The sequence below is a fragment of the Conger conger genome, chromosome 9, assembly GCF_963514075.1.
Source record: "Conger conger chromosome 9, fConCon1.1, whole genome shotgun sequence".
Lineage (NCBI taxonomy): Eukaryota > Metazoa > Chordata > Actinopteri > Anguilliformes > Congridae > Conger > Conger conger.
In genome coordinates, this window is record NC_083768.1 from 61,012,677 (window position 1) to 61,026,443 (window position 13,767).

Genomic DNA, 13,767 nt, shown 5'->3' on the forward strand with positions numbered 1-13,767 from the left:
CTTTAACCTACAGATTCAAATGAGTATCCTTGACGGCTATAACGATTAATTAGGCTGCATTTAATACAAGCTCACTCCCGACGGATTATTGAGGAGTTTCTGAACAAACTATCCGCTAAATTGTTTATTTGGATTTGGGCCTCATATTATATGTAGCCTAGGCCTATATGAGACCCCGCGTTACCGACTGAAATCAATATCAGGCTATTCACATTTCATTAAACAGAAAAAGAGAACCCAATAAATCTGTAATGCGTTGTGCTTTAAAGCAAGTTGCCCTTGCAGGATTTTCAACATGTAACAGCGCTGGAAATGTTAATTGGACGTCAAATGTCCACGACTGCTATTATTTCACATCCTAAACCAAACATAGACATACAATCAGCTCCAACCCACACAGAGAGAACGGTTGAATGAACCGAGCTAATTAATCAACCATAAATACAATAGAATTGTTGTCCATTGGAAATTCATAATTTCCTCTGAGATATGCACTAACTTTAAAGGCGGGCACCGTGCACTTTAATACTTGGAGACATTATTTCGGTTTATCAATGCTGTGAGACCGTGTGTCGTTTTACGCGACGTTGTGGCGAGCTCTGCCTCTTAATTTCCACACACTTCGTATGGAGGTTATTTTATATCATACACCCGCCTCTCATCTTCGCAACGTAGTCGCTGTTTTGTGTTTATGTGCTCTGAATCGATGCGTGGCGTCACCGGGGTGCTGTTATGACGACTGCCCTATTAAGACTGACAGCTGGAGAGGAGAGGGCAGCGGTAGAGCCCTCCCAGACCCGCGCTCCCACCGCAGGGTCAGCACGTGCCCTCTCTCCGCTCCGCTCCGCGCGCTCCTGCTCAAACCCGCTCGCCCCGCGCCCGTAATGGAGAACAGGAACGTGCGGATCCTCGTAGAGGGAGGTCAGCTCGGCACGCTGGTTGGCAAGATCGGCGCCAATTTGTCAGAAGCAGTCGGGAGCCCGGCTCAGGAACCACAGGACAGGATGCTCCACAGACACTGCGGTAGCCCCAGGCTGGTCGCTCTGTCGCGGGAGAGAGCGGACGAGGAGGCGGACGCCCGGAACGGCGATATCAGCCTGGGAGGAGTCCCCTCCGCTGCGGGGAAAGCTCACTCAGAACTCCGCAACAAGGAGCACAGCAGCTCCGACACGGAGTCCGATTTCTACGAGGAAATTGATGTCAGCTGCACGCCAGACAGCATGGAGTACCCCAACGGGAAGGGTGAGAAAGACATTTTTGTTCCGGATTTTACACTGAATTGATTTTTACACTGAACCTTCCAAATCGCACTGTCCTGACGTGTTTGTGTAATGAATGGATGAATAAAAAAAGAATCACAATGACGGTATTTGCACGCTCTGGTCGCAGACGGGGCGAGACATCCATTAGAATCCCTGACGATCGTGTCAGATCTGATCCTGCAGCAGATTCAATGATAATAACGCGCAGTTTGTTATGCAAATAATAAGTAAAACAATTACAAGAGACTGATGCACCAAATCTATATACAGCCCATACAGAACGCTGGCCATCGGCGCAGAGGTGATAACGCGTGTAGAACGAGTTCTGTGCGCAGGCAGCACTTCTGTAACGACTCTGTCACTTTTACACGCGGCGTCCCGGCGCCAGGTCGGAAGTAACCCGCGCGCCTGGGACCAGGCAACATGACTGCATTCTCTTCCCGTTTAAATTTTGCTCCGTTTAACACGGTTTCATCTAATTCAAATATATTTTTGCAACTGTCACTGCACTGCAAATATTACTTACATACCAGTAATTTAAATAAAATTGCGAATATATATACGAATGTATATACTATGATCTATGATCGTATTAAATTGCCCACTCATTTCTATATATATATAGTAGTATATATAGAGATATATATATACATATATATAGTCGTAAATACATTCGTAAATATACTATTATACAGTGCATAAAGCCTAAGAAATAGTAGCTATTTAATTTACATGCTTGGCGAGTATAAATATATATATATATATATATATATATATGTAATAAAATGTAATATAATGTAATGTAATATAAATTATATAAAATTATATATAGCATACGCACGAATGTATAGAATTAAAATATTATTTTCTAAAAGGTTTACCATTTATCAATCAAAAACAAAGTTCTTATTTTTTATCTGCAGACTACCATCTGTGCACACAAAATCTGTAGTATAATAATTTTCGTACATAATCGTACATAAATAATTTTACACACTATTTTACATTATTCTCCGTTTTAAAGCGAAACGTCATCATTATTCACGAAAAAAATTTCTGCATTTTGAAAGATGTCTGCACAGGTCTTTCTTTTGTCAGTTATGTAAATTATTATATCATTATAAATAATATCATTATTAAAAAACAAACTGAACCAAACCCACACGTGCCCTATACGTTTCAGCATCCTTATAAAAACGGGTACAAGATTGTCTTGAATGAATGAATTTATGAAGTCTTTAAAAATATTATACAGGAGGTATAAACCAAAATAAATTGTATAAATTGCAGCCAATTTTAGACCAATAATTTTATTTCAGAGAGGGAACGAACATTTATTCTTTGTCGTACGCCTATTATTATTATTATTATTATTATTATTATTATTATTCTTTTATTTTTTTATTATTATTATTCTTTTATTTTTTTATTATTATTTATTATTATTATTGTTATTATTATTATTATTATTATTACTATTGTTGTTGTTGTTGTTGTTGTTGTTGTTGTTTTTATTGTTGTTAAATGCTGAAATGGTTTCAGGCCGCGGTGGTGACTCTCCGGGCCGCGGTGGTGACTCGCCGGGCCGCGGCGGTGAAATCGGGCCGGACTCGGGGAAGATGAGCGCGATGCAAGCTTCGCTGTCCTACGGCGCGGACCAGATGCGCCGGTACCGGACGGCTTTCACGCGGGAACAAATCGCCCGGTTGGAGAAAGAGTTCTACCGGGAGAACTACGTCTCCAGGCCCCGGAGATGCGAGCTTGCGGCCGCTCTAAATCTACCGGAAACAACAATAAAGGTCGGTCACAGCCGTTATCTACGGCAGCTTACTCAGATAGGCCGAAACAAATAATGTAATTGTGATGTGCAGTGTTGTCCAGTGTTGTCCTGAAATAACCGAACACACCCTTCACTTGGGATCTATTCGGATAATTGCTATTCGGCTTATTTTAGTTTACATTTAAAAGGGAAATTGTTCCCCATTGTTTTCATGAAGTAGAGATTTTGCTTCAGAAAATGTAGCACATTACCATGATGGCTGATGATTTATTGAGGAAAATGGCCTCTGCACAGCAGCACCGCGGGAGAACAGAAATGCGGCATTGATTATTTTATACGGAGAACAACAGCTGACTGCATGCTGGCCCACCAGCCCAGTCAAACATGGCGTTAAAAAGCTGTGTGTGTAGTGTGTGTGTGCGTGTGTGTGTGTGTGTGTGTGTGTGTAGTGTGTGTGTGTGTGTGTGTGTGCGTGTGTGTGTGTGTGTGTGTGTGTGTAGTGTGTGTGGGTATGTGTATGTGTGTATGTGTGTATGGTCTGCTTTAGGTATGGGTACAGTGTGTGTACGGTGTGTTGTAGGTGTGGGTACAGTGTGTCTGTCTGGGTGCGGTGTGTGTACAGGTCTGTGTATGATGTATGTACAGTGTGTGTGTGTGTGTACAGTGTGTGTATTACAGGTGTATGTACAGTATATAAATGGTGTGTGTGTGTGTTGTTGGTGTGTATAAATGGTGTGTGTGTGTTGTTGGTGTTTTATAAATGGTGTGCGTGTACAGTATTAATCTGAGGGTGTGTATTACAGTGTGTTGTAGGCGTTTGTGTCCTGCATAAACAGTGTGTATTACAAGGGTATGTATATAAATGGTGTGTGTGTTGTAGTTGTGTATAAACAGTGTGCGTGTTACAGGTGTGGTTCCAGAACAGAAGTATGAAGGATAAATTGCAGTGCTTGTGTTTATGATGTATAAAAGGTGTGTGTGTGTTTCATGTGTGTACACGGTGTGTATTTTGTAGGTGTGTATACCGTGTGTGTGTGTTGTAGGTGTGCGTGTATATGGTGTGAGTGTTGTAGGTGTGTATACCATGTGTGTATATGGTGTGACTGTTGTAGGTGTGTATACCATGTGTGTGTTATAGGTGTGTATAATGTGTGTGTGTTGTAGGTGTGTATACTGTGTGTATGATGTATACACTGTGCATTACAGGTGTGTGTGTGTATGATGTATAAACGGTGTGTGTGTTACAGGTGTGTGTGTATGATGTATAAACGGTGTGTGTGTTACAGGTGTGTGTGTGTATGAGGTATAAATGGTGTGTGTGTTACAGGTGTGTGTGTGTATGATGTATAAACAGTGTGTGTTACAGATGTGTGTGTGTATGATGTATAAACGGTGTGTGTGTTACAGGTGTGTGTGTGTATGATGTATAAACGGTGTGTGTGTTACAGGTGTGTGTGTATGATGTATAAACGGTGTGTGTGTTACAGGTGTGTGTGTATGATGTATAAACGGTGTGTGTGTTACAGGTGTGTGTGTATGATGTATAAACGGTGTGTGTGTTACAGGTGTGTGTGTGTATGATGTATAAACGGTGTGTGTGTATGATGTATAAACGGTGTGTGTGTTACAGGTGTGTGTGTGTATGATGTATAAACGGTGTGTGTGTTACAGGTGTGTGTGTGTATGATGTATAAACGGTGTGTGTGTGTGTATGATGTATAAACGGTGTGTGTGTTACAGGTGTGTGTATGATGTATAAACGGTGTGTGTGTGTATGATGTATAAACGGGGTGTGTTACAGGTGTGTGTGTGTGTATGATGTATAAACGGTGTGTGTGTGTGTATGATGTATAAACGGTGTGTGTGTTACAGGTGTGTGTGTGTATGATGTATAAACGGTGTGTGTGTTACAGGTGTGTGTGTGTATGATGTATAAACGGTGTGTGTGTTACAGGTGTGTGTGTGTATGATGTATAAACAGTGTGTGTGTGTATGATGTATAAACGGTGTGTGTGTGTATGATGTATAAACGGTGTGTGTGTGTATGATGTATAAACGGTGTGTGTGTGTGTATGATGTATAAATGGTGTGTGTGTTACAGGTGTGTGTGTGTATGATGTATAAACGGTGTGTGTGTGTGTGTATGATGTATAAACGGTGTGTGTGTGTGTGTATGATGTATAAACGGTGTGTGTGTTACAGGTGTGTGTGTGTATGATGTATAAATGGTGTGTGTGTGTGTATGATGTATAAACGGTGTGTGTGTTCCAGGTGTGTGTGTGTATGATGTATAAACGGTGTGTGTGTGTATGATGTATAAACGGTGTGTGTGTTACAGGTGTGTGTGTATGATGTATAAACGGTGTGTGTGTTACAGGTGTGTGTGTGTATGATGTATAAACGGTGTGTGTGTGTGTATGATGTATAAACGGTGTGTGTGTGTTACAGGTGTGTGTGTGTATGATGTATAAACGGTGTGTGTGTGTGTGTATGATGTATAAACGGTGTGTGTGTGTATGATGTATAAACGGTGTGTGTGTGTGTATGATGTATAAACGGTGTGTGTGTGTGTGTGTGTATGATGTATAAACGGTGTGTGTGTTCCAGGTGTGGTTCCAGAACCGGCGGATGAAGGACAAGCGGCAGCGCCTGGCTCTGACGTGGCCGCACCCCGCTGACCCCGCCTTCTACAGCTACATGATGAGCCACGCAGCCGCGGCGGGAAGCCTGCCCTACCCCTTCCCCTCGCACCTGCCCCTGCCCTACTACCCCCCGCTGGGCCTGGGGGGCGCCTCTGCCCCCGCCCCGCCCTTCAGTGCCCCCCTCCGGCCCCTCGACACCTTCCGGGTGCTGTCCCACCCCTACCCCCGGCCTGAGCTGCTCTGCGCATTCCGCCCCTCGCTCTACCCGTCTGCGCCCCACGGGCCCTGCTCCTGCCTGGCCTGCCAGGGGGGCTCTGCGCACCGCGCCCCCCCCTCCGACTTCAGCGGGCCCCCCTCCAGCAGGACTGACGCCTTCCTGACCTTTGCGCCCGCAGCCGGGCTCAGCAAGCCCCCCGCCGTCTCCCTCGACCAGCGAGAGGAAGTGCCGCTAACCAGATAAAGGCCCGACGCGACCCCGGCAGCGCCGCCGCCGACAGAGCGGGACCACACAGCGCAAACACGACTCCATTATACGCATGAGGAAAGCGCCGGAACCGAACCTGCGCTAAATACGGCAAGAACTACACGCAGGACAGACACCTGCCTGGCTGCCGATTGGAGTTGGGACCTGAAACTGAAATTCTGCGTTTTTTAAGCTAATGCTGCACTTGCCAGAGGATAACATATTCACAGGGTGAGAATGAAAATAGAATTCGCTGTGATGAACTGTAGCGGAAGGCACCCTGGCTCAAAAAATGAAAACAACATTTGAGGATAAGCAAAAAAAATTTACCGAAATCTTGAAGCTATAATCTTTTACCGATCGGACTGACTGAAAAAGAGCCGGGCAGACGTTTATCGACGTGATGGATGATGTTAACGCTTTATTCATTATTTGTAGTTCCTTCACATGTCCAAATTGGCCTAGATATATTGTTAGTTACATTAAAATGATGTTTTTCTTCTGTCTTTTTAACAAGGGAATTTGTTAACAGACTGAGGAGGCTCATTATTTCTCGGTACCGGCGGCGCAGATGCGCAGACGCTGGTGAATTAGCGAGTGATGTATCTGTAAGGAGGAATTTTGAATGTTGAATTAATGATAATGCCGCGCGCGCGGACGGTAACGAGGCGCCATGGGAACGGCGCGAGATCTATTGGACAATGACGCGCAGAAAATTGGGGCAAGCGCGAGCCGCCTGTCTTTCAGGCCCAAAAACCCGACTGTTTATGAGCAACACTAATAATGATGGATGACATACGCCTTATATTTATTATTAAAAATAAGAAGAACAGAAAAAGGAATTTCCCTTTTAAAGTCCTTCATTTCCGTATCTTTCTGCTTTCTTTTCAGAAGCGCTTTGCGCTGAATATCAGCGGATTATTAAAAACTGTATTTCCATCTTCTGGCAGAACTCACGGGAGACGGAAACTATTTAGCTCAGCTCTGGTCAATGTTTATTGAACTTCACCTTGTGGAATTGTTCAAATCTGTTAACATTTTGCAATAAACAACATTTTAAATATTAAAAACCGCACATTTAATGTTTCCAGATGAATTCATGAAGATATAACTCGTAAAACGTGGCTGTAATTTTCACTCTTTTAAATGTTACAGATGCTGTCGCTCTTCAAAGACGCCATAAATAAAATAATTGTGGAAACAAGAACATAAATGCTACAGCAAAATTCACACACATTGACGTATTTAATTTAAAAACAAGATGAGTTATTAATTCGACCATTACAACAAAAAAGAGCGACTGTCACCTTTTCACTGTGGCACTAATTTGTAAAAACATGCCAAAGCTGTCTGCCTCTGGTCTCCTCTGGTCTGCTGTTATTCAGGTATCTCACGCATGGGCGGGTTTGGGAGGATGTACTTCAGCTCGAGATAACAGACGCATCAAAACGGGCTTAAGTGGTGTCACCCCCCCCCCCCCCCCCCATTAAAACGCCGCGCTGCTGCTCGGCTCTCCCATCTGAGCTGCAGATTGTTTGTGACAGTTAAGTGGTCCCCCGGCAGCGGTAATACAAGCCATATTTTCTCTGTTACCAGTTAATAGATAGAGCAAAATTAGATGTCTCGCGTAGATATTGGAATGTAAAAGATCGATGATGCATCCCCCTCACCAATCAGCGCGCGTTAATTGGCTGAATTTTCTGGGTAATTGAGCCTTTCTGGAAATAATAGGGGCGGATTCATGAAGCTATTTCAGGTGCGGTCCGTTTAACCGACACCGAAACCTCTCAGACAAGGTTATATGGTGCGGAATGAGGGAAAGGCCCAAACACAGGGTTCCTCTCATTAGTAAATTATTCGACAAACTGATAAACTGTTCGGTCATTGGCACAAAGGTTCAGGCCTTGTAATAACCGAAGCCCTATGAGGAAATGGTAGGCCTATAGCACGCGCACACCTACGAAAATTACATTTTAAATAGCCTACAAAATCATTCCAATTGAAACTAAAATGTTGCTCTCTTGAGGCCAAGTCGGACAGATTGTTAGATACAGATATTAGCTCTATAATTATCTTTCATTCGTTAATTTCGCTTTTCCGTCTCATGATCGTGTGTTATTGGGGTAAAGACTCTCCCCAGCCGGCCCTTGAGACCGCGGAACACCCGCGCGCGCCTGATTGATCGCCTTATTAACCGGTGTTCGTGTAAAGCGTGACCGCGCTGATTAAAACGCGTGTGCGCGTGGAATAATGCTCCGTTTACGGGCGGGCTTTGATAAAGCTGGGCGTGTTTCAGCCCCGTGTGGCGAAGAAAAAAACATTTACACACTGAGTGACATCAGAAATGAGAAGGGGCGGCTATGGGGGTGTGCTGTGAAGATGTCTCTCTTTGAGGGCGGTTATACGCACATGTTTGAGGGGGATTTCCAGATTTAGGGAACTTGTTCTGGTTAATTATGCCGCGATGGTTCTATGAGTTCGAATAAAAGTATTACCAGTATTATTTTACTGGTATGCAGATTTAATTTAGGCGTGTCCTAAAACCTCCATTTGGTTTTGTAATGTAGCATTTATCTAACATTTATCCCGCAGGGGACAGAGCAATCTCTATTATTTACAGGGCACTACAGGTAAATACACTGTATTTACAGGGCACTACAGGTAAATACACTGTATTTACAGGGCACTACAGGTAAATACACTGTATTTACAGGGCACTACAGGTAAATACACTCTCAGAAATAAAGGTACAGTGGGATTACATTTATATTCTGTAAAATAAACACATTTCCCAAATGTACCCAAAACGTACAATAGCCCAATGTTCTATTTGGTTCGTAATAAGTAGGCCTACCTTTTCCAAGCAAAACAAATACACATTAATTTTGTATTATTGGCTATAGGGTACAATTTTATGTTGGCTTACCTATACCCAGTGACACTGCTAGTTAATTATGGCACGTTTTCGTACCATCTTCTGACAGTGTAACCTGTAGGCCTCGAGCCGACCTGAAGAAGCAGTGACACATACCCCACGAGCTCCCCTCGCCTCCGGGGGGTAACCCTGACCCAGGCCAAATGTGAATACTATCAAGATTAGCAACCAGGCCATAGTCTTAAAGAGCCATTCTGACGAAAAAGGCTTAATGAAACCGGCGATTCGTTTAATAAGCTAGTCTTCCAGCGCATTTATTCAGCTCCGCCGAGTCTGGGTCTGGGTGTTCGCCGCGAGCAGACAGACAGGCATCCCGCCTTTGATAGAAACGGCACGGGACAACATCAGAACACCTACGAAGAGCACGGGCGCTGCACGTTCGTTTTTTTGTTTTTCAGGTACTCCTGTTATGAGCCTCCATGTCAGACTCCCCTCCCCACCAACCAGCCGCGCCAGCTGCCAGACGCGCACATTTGTGCGCATAAATGGCAGAATATGTCACGCAGTACTAACTGGTCAACAGAACATTCAGACATCCGCGCGCTGGAACATGATGCGATATTACATCACGCACTCGGGCGCAATTACACGAGTTGTGTTAATTCTCGCGAAAATTGGTTCATAACCGCAATTCCCCGTGCGGCTGAGCGCGAGTGAAGGCGTGATTGGTTGGGGGCGTGTTCGGCAGCTGTTCGCGGAGCGCGTGGTTAACGCTCCGGTGTTTAAATTGTGTTACATTCTAATTTACGGGGCGCTTCGCGCAGACAGGCCGGGAGGCGGGGATGCACCAATCAAAGCTTAATGATGATGAATGGGAAATTAATTCACATACAAGCGAGACAATTTAGGCCTTCATCTGTTTAAATAGCCTTCCAATATCGCCTGGAACTGGAGGTCGCATTCAATCAATCGGACGGGGTGTGAAAGTCATAGTCTGCGGCATCTTTATCAACATTATTTATAGCGCACTGGAGACGCTCCGCGCTCCTGAATGCCTCTATCGGAAAGCGTTTCTGACACCCCGCACATCGGGATAAATATCTCCAAACGCGGAGAGTCGAGGTGAGCATTCACCACACGCGCTTAGGGCTTGGGCACGCGCTTAGGGCTTGTTTGTCTCCATTTTCCGTTTATTGACATTGACATGAACCCGGCTATTTCAAACTGAATAAGAAAATAAATAAAAAATACAAAGCATATTTATCAGTTTCTGAAGAAGAGCTGAACGATCAACGGCCTTTTATTCACAGTTTTAGCCCCCTGTAATAAAACCACATGTCTTGTTATAATCGCTATTTTGACGTTGTCAGAACAGGAGTCTACGCGCTCACTCGCACTCTCCTTTTTAACACGTGATTTACGCTGACAAAATACAACAATCGGCCCAACCCGGTTTGTCCCTGAACCACCTACAACGAAATTTGCACTAAAAACAACACCGCAAACTTCCATTTGGATCGGGGATAATTTATTACAGATATTACAGATATTTCATGTTTTCAAGAATTTCTCCAGGAGGGCAAGGCTCGTGGACAGCCTCCCGATGTAACAATTCCATAAAAATACATTTGGATTCAACACGGATATCTTTCCAAATAAATAAACAAATAAATAAATAATATCTTTCCAAATATCCGCAAACATATTTCTTTTTAACATGCCTAAATAAGGTAAATAGACCGCGAATACACGGCGTATCCCGGGCTTATGAACATTTCCACGATCTGTATTATAAATATCGATTTGGGCTGTCTGCTTTGTAAACATAATTGGCACTGCGCTGGTGCTAAACCCGACGCGGGCGGAGGCAATTGGCCGAGTCGGGTTGATTGCGCTTTTAATTCCCGAGTTTGTCCAACACGGACGGATCAATCCAAGATTTGTCACGCGCCAAACTAGTATTCCTGAATATACGGGACGCTTCGGCGCTTCACACATCTTTATTACAATACGATGGCTCGATTTTATAATAAAGAGATACAATTAAGACAGGTCGCAATTAATTATGTTTAGTGAGATTCGTTGCAAAGCAATTCCTTCCCAACGGCAAAAGTGCTTGCGTTTTAATTTGGTCGTATGTAAAGGCCACGTGCTCCGTTTCACGTTTTACGTGCTCTATGTCGCGAGCCTGCATTATGACTCCCACGCGCACATTTAACCTGCAGATGTGTTTCAGCTCTTTGCGGTTGGCCGTTCCCCGGCTTACAGTCTGCGGTTATTTTGAGGAGTAAAATTATAAAATTACTAAGATTAGGATGTTAAAACAGGGTCATCCCCAGACGAGGGGTCTGGCGCTCTACTGCAGAATACCAGAAGGCCTCATTCTTAATATCCACGAGGGTCCCTCGAGTCTCCGTTTAGAGAGGTTTAATTTACCTTTCTGTTATTAAATGGCCGGCACCAGGCAACCGAGAAAGGCTCGAAGCTAACGGCACAAAGCCTGGGTTCTATATCGCTATATTTTCCATTAAAGAAAAACCACGTGTCGTCTACAAACCGTTCAACAAAAGTGAAATAACGTTTTCACACGTTTAGTGTAGGCTTCTCGATTTAGTGCAATTTATTCACAAAAGGTTGTTATTTGTATGAAACAATCTCTTCATTATCGTCAGAATTGAATGTAGCATATACAGAATTGAACAGATACAAATAAACAACCTTTGGACGGGAAATTTACCTCTACAAAGGACCATGCGCTCAGAATGAAGTGGCCTTACGTCCATCCATCATGTCATTAATGACCATGTCCGATCAAGCCACGCCCCTTTCCACCTGGAGGTCTGTGCTGAGAATACACCACAGAAGAAGCCAAAACAAGAGGCAGGGCTTGGGGATGACGTCACGCAAATAGCTTTTATCGATGCTGCAGCCTTATCTTTAAATATGCAAACTGAATGTTTGCATTCTACATATTTCGATTGCTGAGTATAATATTGTAGCACATTTTAACTTTAAAAACATAACAGCAGCGAGCTCCAAATGTGGTAGATATCAGACCCAGGGGCTCCATGCTGATGTTTTTGTTTTCAGTGAAATAAAACCAGCCTTTATGAGACACTTTCCAGCTCCTATGAGATACAATTTGGGTTTACAGCCACAGGTAAAAATACATTTCAGGTGAGGGAATGTTTCCATCACAGCCACAGAGGACCTCACACTGAGGCAGGCCCACTGACAAGCCACAGATCCCACTATTACAGATGACCCTTTTATCCAAAGTGACTTACAGTTGATTAGACTAAGCAGGGTCCAATGCCCCCAGGAGCAATGTGTGGTTAAGGCCCTTATTGTGGACACACCAGGACTTGAACCACCAACATTCTAGGTCCCAGTCAAGCACCTTGGCCACTAGGCTATAGACTGTGGGAGTCTAAATTTCATAAGATATAATCATAATCCATTTTTTCTTAGAGTTTTGCGGCTGTAACCGCTCAAAGCGTATGGTCTACATTAACAGAGAAGGAGACACAGAGAGGCAGGTGCTAACAGTCTGGTCAGGGAGAGAGAGAGAGAGGGAGAGAGAGGGAGGAAGAGAGAGAGAGGGGGAGAGAGAGGGAGAGAGAGGGGGAGGAAGAGAGAGAGAGGGGGAGAGAGAGGGAGAGAGGGAGAGAGAGGGAGAAAGAGAGAGAGGGAGAGAGAGAGAGGGAAAGAGAGGGAGAGAGAGGGATAGGGAGGGAGGGAGGAAGAGAAAGAGAGAGAGAGAGAGAGAGACTTTCCTGTCACTTATTTCTCGTCTCCTTGTTCTCTGCCTGACCTGGGACTTGAGGTCCTTCATCTTTAAGGAAGTTCCAACCTGATAAAAGTTCCGTCCAAAAGCTAGAAGCCAAAGGTTATGAGGCTCCCAAAGTTTTCTTGAGCATAAAAACTGTCTGCCGTGCATCTGCTCTGTCTGTCAGGATGAGGATGGTCTTCCCATCTTCACCTCCTTTTCCTGCCGGGAAGGACCCAGGAGCAAGACAAGGAGCTCCCCCTCTCTCCCTCCCTCTCCCCCCTCCCTCCCTCCTCCCTCCCTCCCTCCCTCCCTCCCTCTCCCTCTCTCTGTCTCTCTCCGTCTCCCTCTCTCTCTGTCCCTCTCTCTCTTTCCCTCCATATCTCCCTCTTTCCCTCTCTCTCTCTCCCTCCCTCTGTCCCTCTCCCTGACCGGACCGTTAGCACTGACTCCATCTCTCCAGTGTTACAGTCTCAATGGGCCCATCTTTTACGCTCCTCTCCCAGAGAAAATCCATATGAAATCTCCACTTGAGTGATAATGCTCATCTGCCCCAGTCTTTTATCGGTGCTACTGATAGCTTTAGAAATCAGACGGCCCACGATCAATACCACAGATTTTCTCTTTACGAGAAAGAGAGAGATCGAGAGAAGAAGGAGGAGAGAGGGAGAGATCGAGAGAAGAAGGAGGAGAGAGGGAGAGATCGAGAGAAAAATAAGAACAAGAGGGTACTTCCTCAACTCCCACTGCATCACAGACAGCTATTAATGATGTCACCCACACACACACACACACACACACACACAGACAGGCAAACACACACACAGACAGGCAAACACACACACACCCACACACTCACACTCACACACACCCACACACACACACACACTCACTCACACACACCCACACACCCACACACACACACACTCACACACCCACACACACCCACACACACAGACACACCCGCACACTGACA

The 13,767-nt window shown here is 44.6% G+C and overlaps 1 protein-coding gene across 3 annotated transcripts; it reads left to right on the plus strand.

Annotated features, from left to right (window-relative positions):
* Positions 1-884: 884 nt before the first annotated feature.
* Positions 885-6,144, plus strand: evx1 (even-skipped homeobox 1). Of its 3 annotated transcripts, none has more exons than XM_061256444.1 (3): positions 885-1,253; positions 2,840-3,061; positions 5,650-6,144. In XM_061256444.1, exons 1-3 carry the CDS (start codon positions 885-887, stop codon positions 6,142-6,144), a joined length of 1,086 nt encoding a protein of 361 aa, XP_061112428.1. The 3 variants fall into 3 exon arrangements, with proteins under 3 accessions (XP_061112428.1, XP_061112427.1, XP_061112425.1); XM_061256443.1 differs by having other exon boundaries at positions 885-1,252; positions 2,836-3,061; XM_061256441.1 differs by having other exon boundaries at positions 885-1,242; positions 2,805-3,061.
* The last annotated feature ends 7,623 nt before the right edge of the window (positions 6,145-13,767 follow it).

Excerpts from the sequence above, each read along its gene's own strand:
- evx1 (XM_061256441.1), top strand. The coding sequence starts at position 885 with ATGGAGAACAGGAACGTGCGGATCCTCGTAGAGGGAGGTCAGCTCGGC. Across the intron at positions 1,243-2,804 it reads GGAGTACCCCAACGGGAAGG|GCCGCGGTGGTGACTCTCCG; the intron begins GTGAGAAAGACA and ends AAATGGTTTCAG. Across the intron at positions 3,062-5,649 it reads TACCGGAAACAACAATAAAG|GTGTGGTTCCAGAACCGGCG; the intron begins GTCGGTCACAGC and ends TGTGTGTTCCAG.